The sequence below is a fragment of the Arvicola amphibius genome, chromosome 4 (genome assembly GCF_903992535.2).
Source record: "Arvicola amphibius chromosome 4, mArvAmp1.2, whole genome shotgun sequence".
NCBI classification, from domain to species: Eukaryota; Metazoa; Chordata; class Mammalia; order Rodentia; family Cricetidae; genus Arvicola; species Arvicola amphibius.
This window is the reverse complement of record NC_052050.1, coordinates 26966608-26974034: the sequence shown is the minus strand read 5'-3', so window position 1 is coordinate 26974034 and position 7427 is coordinate 26966608. Positions and strand designations below refer to the sequence as shown.

The following is a 7427-nucleotide window of genomic DNA, read 5'->3' as shown; positions in this document are numbered from 1 at the left end:
GTTGAGGCAAACCCATTATGACAGCCCTCCCATGTCCAGGGAGCATGACAAGGTGGGGACTATAGGGTGGGACATCGAGGAGCCCGCTAAGGGCTAGGGATTCACAGCCTGGCATTTCTAGCATAGACCGAGGAGGATGCTGCAGGTGAGCATGGCCTAAGCAGCAGTCTGGTCTGGATACTAACACTGAGGGTCGCTCAATTAAAAAGAAAGAAAGAAAGAAAGAAAGAAAGAAAGAAAGAAAGAAAGAAAGAAAGAAAGAAAGAAAGAAAGAAAGAAAGAAGGAAGGAAGGAAGGAAGGAAGGAAGGAAAGAAACTGAGGCTTAGTTCAGCAACAGAACAATTGTCCGACTTGAGCAAGGCCATAGGTTTGGCCCTAACATTACAACAATAACAAAGGAAAGTTTTTTCCTATGTTATGGCAATCCCAGCACTTGAGTTCAGTGAGTTTGAGGCCAGCCTGGTCTACAAAATGAGTTCTAGGACAATCAGGACTATAACACGGAGAAACCTGGTCTTGAAAAAGAAAAGAAAACAATAAGATGATCAGATAAACCCAGAGTATGGGACCCATTCTGTACAACAAATAGCCTTGACCAAAAATATCAAATATGCTTTTTTAGAAAAGATTTATTTTTATTTTATACATATGAGTGTTTTGCCTGAATGAATGTCCATGTACCACATGTGTACCTGGTATCTGCAGAGGTCAGAAGAGGGTTCTTGTTCCCCTAGAATGGGCGTCACAGTTGGTTGAGAGCCACCACATGGCTGCTGGGAACTGAACCCTGGTCCTCTGGAAGAGCAGTGCTCTAACTACTGAACCATCTCTCCAGCCTCTCAAATGGTTCTGTAAATATCCCATTCTTATGTTTTTTTCCTTGTTTAAGATACCTGGAGGGGATTTAGTTCTACTGATTCATACACGCCAACTCAGGGCTTTACTCCAGAATGAGGGAGACTTCTCCAACAGACACAATTCCCTGCAGAATAACTTCCAAATATCACTTGTTAATTAGTGTCCAAAAGCGCCAACAAAAGCCAGTGCATGACGAGTACCTCCTAGGCTCACATGGGAACACAGGCTGATCTGTGGCCCCTGAGATGTTGGTGAGCACCAGCTCCAAGACCAGAGATGCTCTTTCTCCCAGTTCACTGTAGCCATCTCCGTGGGGGAAATCAGAGCCAAGCAATAACAACTTAAAGCAGAGAGGCAGGCACCTTAAAGCAGGCAGAGGAGAGGTATCCACCATGCCAGCCCAACCTTGGAAGTCCAGCTGGTGTTGCCCTGTGATGCGGGAGCAGCTGGTCATCCTCCTGACACAGGTGAGGGTGTCTTGTGCTGCCAGGCTTCTTGGAGTTGAGGCAGGAGGATCAGCAACAGTGAGTCCAGCACAGCTAGCCCCTCCCACGAACACCGGAGACCCCTGGGAAACCGAGAGACCGGGGCATGACTCTTCCTTTACCGCTTTAAGGCCCATTCCTGCCCTGCACCCCTGGGACCCCACAGACCCTTCGCTACTGGTCTTTCTTGTTTCCGCCACTTTGAAGAGGGGCGCATGCGTTATGGCAGCCCCCCACCCCTGCGCCCTTGCCTTTATCTGTAGTCAGGGCTCCCAGGGTCCCCTTAGCCCCCTCTGCACCAACACACCTGTAGTCCAACAGCAACAGACCCTGCACTCGAAGCTCCTCCACCTCCCTGCTTCCTCCGAACACGTCCCACAGGGTCAGCTGGGGCTCGAACTGCTGCCAGTGCTGGGAACCAGAAGAGCTAGGGCAATGGGCTGGCTGAGAGCCAGGCGGCCGGATCCAGGAAGGGGTCAGGGAAAGTCCAGCATGGTGTCTGAGCAATGATGCTCATGAACGCCAGGCAGGACAGGTCAATGGTCAGAGAGAAAGCAGGCACTTTCATTCTTAGTGCATGTGGAGACCCAAATCCAGCATGGGGCGGGGGGGGGGGGGGGTAAGGCGGGGAGTCTCTTCTGCTCTCTCCTGTTGTCCCCTCGAATGGGCAGTGCCAGTGCCAGGGCTTTATAGCCCAAACGTCATCCACAGTAACCCTCAATCTAATTAGTCATTATCTATTTTTTTGGTTTGTTTGTTTGTTTGTTTGTTTGTTTTTTCGAGACAGGGTTTCTCTATAGCTTTAGTGCCTATCCTGGAACTAGCTCTTGTAGACCGGGCTGGCCTGGAACTCACAGAGATCTGCCTGCCTCTGCCTCCCGAGTGCTGGGATTAAAGGCGTGCGCCACAGCTGCTCCAGTCGTTATCTATTATCCTTCCCATCTGAAGTTTCAGGGTACTTGAGAGTACCTGGGTGACAGGTATGGTGGTACACGCTTTTAATCCCAGCACTTGGGAGGCAGAGGCAGGTGGATCTTTGTGAGTTCGAAGCCAGCCTGATCTACAGCTTGAGTTTCAACACTGCCAGGGTTACACAGAGAAACCCTGCCTTGAAAAACCCAAACCAGTACTCAGGCCTAGTCTAAGGTTCTGACCATTATACAACACTGCCTACTGATTCTGCCGTCAGGCGTCGGCTAGCCAGGCCCATCCTCCAGCTGTCAACCCAGAGCTGAGCTGATGCACCTAAGAACCCCAGTCCCTTACCTGATGAGTGACCCCCACATCAGTGCGCAGCCCCATAGCCAAAACCTCCTCCAGCCTGAAAGAAAATCACATGGGATCTTAGGGGAAAGCTCTCACATTCTTTTTTTTTTTTTTTTTTTTTTTTTTTTTTTTTTTTTTTTTTTTTTTTTTTTTTCGAGACAGGGTTTCTCTGTAGCTTTGGAGCCTGTCCTGGAACTAGCTCTTGTAGACCAGGCTGAGCTCTCACATTCTTTAAGCCCAATGCCGGAACGTGATGACGTGATGTTATGCTTAGAACTCACGCAGTATAGTCAGAGCGGGAGAGGCAAGGCAGGCAATAATGATGTAAAAGCATGGAGGGGCTTCTGGGGTGCAGGAGGCCCTTGGTGAAGGACGAGCCCTGGGCGCTGAGGTACTCACTCCTCCAGCTTGCTCAGGGGGACACACTTCCGGGTCCCATGACCAAACAGCGACACCTCTTTCATCCAGTTGTCTGGCTCCAGCGTCTGGATCCGAGCTTCCCGGATGTGACCTCCAGCTCCCTGGGACACAAATCGTCCATGGGCTCCTGACAATATCAACAACCATCCCCCACATACACATTAACAGAAGTTAACATGGTGAATTATCAGATTTAAATCAGGGGCTTTCCCAAGGGTGATCCCCGAAGCGACCACTATAAATGTAAATCCTCAGGTTCTGCTCCAGCTCTGCCCATGAGAAGTCCTGCAGGGAGGGCCCAGCCAGCATTCTTGGTTGCAACAAGCCCCCAGGGGCTTCTGATCTACACCAACTCAGAACTAGGGCACCAGGCTGCAAAGGCCTGGAGATTCCCATTCCGCGGTTCCACAGAGAGGTTTTGTGTACTTTGCATAAGGAAATGCAGGCTCTGGGTGGTTAAATGAGCAGTCCAAGTTCACACAACCAGAATGCTCCTCTCCTGAATCATGCTTTCGGGTGTTCACAATCGACTCACCAGGCCCAATGCCAAGGTACTGACCGCACTGCCAGTAAGTCAGGTTGTGGGTACTGAGCGCCCCCTGTGGGAAAGGAGGGAATTGTCCGCACTGAAAGAGGCGACGCTGGCCTTTCCGTTTAGGTCAGCGGCCTCTGATGAGAACATCCCACCAACTCAGGTCTGAACGCACCCAACGGGAACCCCTCTCCTCAGAAGGTTTTGTTCTCCCGGTCACATCTCAGCCCACTGATTTTGCATCTCCGGTTATCAGCCCAGCACTCACGTTCCGTGCAAAGTTGGAGACCTCATACTGGCGAAAGCCAGCGTCTCGAAGGACCGTCCTGCCCTCCTGGTACATCTCAGCAGCCAGGTCGGGGTCAGGGGCTGGGAGGGTGCCCTGCTGCACCTGGGCAAAGAGTGAGGTGCCCCTTTCCAGGGTCAGTTGGTAGAGGGAGAGGTGGTCATCGCAGTGGTGCAGCAGTCTCCGGAGCTGTTGAAGCCACGGCGCCATCTTTTGTGCCGGCAGCCCCAGCATCAGATCCACCGATACTCTGCCAGGGAATAGGCGCCTGGCTTCTGCCAGAGTCTGCAAACCGTCGCTGGCCGAGTGAGTCCGTCCCAGCAGCTGCAGCTCTGTGTCATCCAGGGACTGGGGAGAGAGGGCCGGGTGTAACAAGGGAGGCAGCAACACTCAGCCTTATTTGGGGCACAGATGTGAGGGACACACAAAGACAGACGGGGGTGACCATGTAGGTGGTCAAGGCAGTACCCAGAGCTACTCCTCAGTGAAGGGTGTATTTAATCTCTATAACTCTCTCTCTCTCTCTCTCTCTCTCTCTCTCTCTCTCTCTCTCTCTCTCTCTCTCTCTCTCTCTCTCTCTCGTTTTTTGTTGCCTTTTGAGACAGGGTTTCACTAAAGAGCTCTGGCTGGTTTTGAACTCATGGTAATCCTCCTGCTTCAGCCTCCTGTGTAGGGAGGTGACAACTGTGTACCACCACACCTATACCCAAGGGTTTCTTAATTTAGATTTCCCTGATGTTTCCTCATAATTAGAAGTCAGGGGTGGTGTAATCCCACATCTGTAATCCCAATACCTGGGGAGGTGGAGGCAAGAGGATCAAGACTTCAAAACTGGCCTCAGCTACATGACACATTTAAGGCCAGAGTGGGCTATAAAACCTTGTCTTCACCAGGCGGTGGTGGCACACGCCTTTAATCCCAGCACTCGGGGAGGCAGAGGCAGGCGGATCTCTGTGAGTTCAAGGCTAGCCTGGTCTACAAGAGCTAGTTCCAGGCCAGGCTCTAAAACAGAGAAACCCTGTCTTGAAAAACAAAAAACAAAACAAAACAAAAAACTTGTCTTCAAAAAAAGGGGGGGAAAACAAGCATTTTGAGCAGAAACATCCAGACATGATGTATCAGACTATCCTGTGACCCCAAACTCTAAGTGAAGTGGTCTACCCTGTGGTAAATGGGGGATACAGAAACATCAGAGGTCAACCTGGCAGAGATTTTTCCTGACTTCAGAAACACACCTTCAGAGGCTCCACCATGGGAGAAACCCCAAACTCCCGCAAGAGCTGAAGGCTCTCAGTCCTGTTCGGCAGCCTTGTCCCCAGTCATAGGGGATGACACAGCTTCCCCCAAAACATGCAACGTCCTTCCACATCCTGTGCCCTTTCCTCCCACACCCCCTTACTGGGTGAACACCTGCTCTGTCTCACTCATGTATCACTTCCTCCAGGAAGGCTTCCAGGATTTCATCAGGTTGGGTGCCCCTTAGGCAGTATTTACCAGGTCATGATCTGGCTGCTGGCCTGTCTCTGTCCCGCCCTGTTTTTATCCTTTCTTGTCTGAATGTGTGTAGCATGCCTGTGTGTATATGTGTTCACATGTGTGTGAGGGTGAGGGCAAGTGTGTGTGTGTGGGTGTGTGTGTGTGTGTGTAAGCCTAAGGTTGACACTGGGAGTTTCCTTAAATCTTGGCTACCATATTCACTGAGCCAAAATCACAGGTAGCTGATACGGTGAAGTCTGGCTAGCCACCCCTAAGCGAGGGGGATGGGACCCCTTTATCTGTGTCTCCAAGTGCTGGGACTACAGCAGGCTGACATACCCACTTGGCGTTTGTGTGGATGCTGGGGATCCAAACTCTGGTTCCCACGTGCTAGGATTCTAACCACTGACCCATCCACACCCGTGCAGCATCTACTATGCAGCAGGTATCATGTTAAGCGCGTGGAATACAAAAGGGTAAACTAGCTGGGTGTGGTGCCTCTAATCCCAGTATTTGGAAGGCTGAGGCAGGGAGACTGCTGCAAGGCCAACCTGAGCTACAGTGTCAGTTGTGATATCAAAGTAACAATGATATTAATAAGGGCAGGGGATAAAGCTCAGTTTGCACAATGCTTGCCCCTCCTCATACCTGTGTTGGATCCCCAGCACTAAGTAAAGTGGACGTGGCTGCACTGGAATCCCAATACTAAGAAGATGGAGGCAGAAGAAGGTCATCCTTGGCTACATATCAAATTTGAGGCTAGCCTGAGCTACAGGGTACAGTGTTGCAAAACAGCAACAACAATACAATGATGATGTTCCTGCCTCAGGAAACATATAGGCCAGTATAGCAACAGACAGAACGGTTAAAAAAAAAAAAAAAAAAAGGTATTGCTTCACAGTCTACCGTGTACTAGACCTGGTACCCGGAAATGTTTTCCCAGTGGCTGGATGCCACCTTAGGGTCTGGGTGCACTGGGATAGTGGATGAAATGGGTCACCTGCAGACCAATGGACAACCTGTTGACTCCTGCTGCTCCAAAAGCTGCCAGCCTGGAACCTGGGGCTGAAGCGGGGTTAGCCTCCAATGTGACTTCCGAATCTGCAGGCAAATGGGCTTCCTGTGCCACGGCCTCCAGGACAGCAGCCACAGTGTGAGGACTGGCCAGACTCGGGGTTCCCCCACCAAAGAACACAGACTCCACCCTGGAGGAAGAGGATGGAGCCGTAAAAACTGGAAAAGCCCCAAGGGACGTCCATCTATCGTGTCCTCTCTCCCAAGACCTCGTCTACTGGCCTGAACACCGACCTTTGCACCCCGCTGAGCCGCAGCAGCGTCCGTGCTTCCGTCACCAGGCAGTTCCGCAGGGCTCCCTCCTCCACGCCGCGGGGAATGTACTTATTGAAGTTGCAGTAGCTACAGCGCTTCTCACAATAGGGCCACTGGGGACGGGGGTGGGGGGTGCATTGCGAGCTGAGGTGGGACTCTGGGCTGCCCAGGCTATTTCCAGGGTTTATCTCACACATTCCCGTTCCCTTTCTATGGTTGGTCGGCCGTGGCTGCGACAACTAAGCCACTCTGCGCCCCTAGGCAGGTGGCGCTGAGATTACTATGCCCGCTCTGGTAGGACAAGGTTCCAAAGGGTCACCCAGCTGATGAGCACCAAAAAAAAAAAAAAAAAAAAAAAAAAAAAAAAAAAAAAAAAAAAAAAAAAGTCTTTGGCCCAAGACTTTTTCCGGTGGGGTAGAACGTGGGGGACGGATGCTATGCCAGGTATGATTGATGTTGGAGCACGGAAACTAACAACAGCGGGACAGGCGCCAACCAGGGCCTCCCTCTGCCCTCCCCCGCCCACTCACGTGCACGTAAAGCGCGGCGCGCGTGCTCGTGGACTCGGGACTCTGAGGCTGTCCCACGCTGTCCACACGGGGGCGCCTCTGGGCCGCCCTGGCTGCTGCCACCCATCTCCCGATCCGGACCCGGGAGGAAACCATGGCAAGGCAGGGTTCCGAGACCTCGACAAAGCGCCCAGGGCGCAAGGGTTTGCCCTAGGCTGGGCCGCGTGGGTCGCCCCGGCGGAAGTCCGAGGAGCTGTGTGACCTC

The 7427-nt window shown here is 52.0% G+C and overlaps 1 protein-coding gene across 1 annotated transcript; it reads right to left on the bottom strand.

Annotated features, from left to right (window-relative positions):
• Positions 1-605: 605 nt before the first annotated feature.
• On the bottom strand, positions 606-7427 carry Rsad1 (radical S-adenosyl methionine domain containing 1). Its single transcript, XM_038326380.1, has 9 exons — positions 7184-7427; positions 6633-6766; positions 6325-6529; positions 3831-4196; positions 3566-3629; positions 3010-3157; positions 2611-2665; positions 1652-1755; positions 606-1427 (listed from the first exon to the last, which is right to left on the bottom strand). The coding sequence occupies exons 1-9, from the start codon at positions 7316-7318 to the stop codon at positions 1310-1312; spliced, it is 1329 nt and encodes a 442-aa protein (XP_038182308.1). The 5' UTR covers positions 7319-7427; the 3' UTR covers positions 606-1309.

Bases quoted from the DNA above. Each gene is read 5' to 3' on its own strand.
- Rsad1 (XM_038326380.1), bottom strand. From the start codon at position 7,318: ATGGTTTCCTCCCGGGTCCGGATCGGGAGATGGGTGGCAGCAGCCAGG. The intron at 3,158-3,565 runs GTGAGTCGATTG...TGATATTGTCAG, and splicing joins GTACCTTGGCATTGGGCCTG to GAGCCCATGGACGATTTGTG. The intron at 1,428-1,651 runs GTGTGTTGGTGC...TCGGTTTCCCAG, and splicing joins CTGTTGCTGTTGGACTACAG to GGGTCTCCGGTGTTCGTGGG.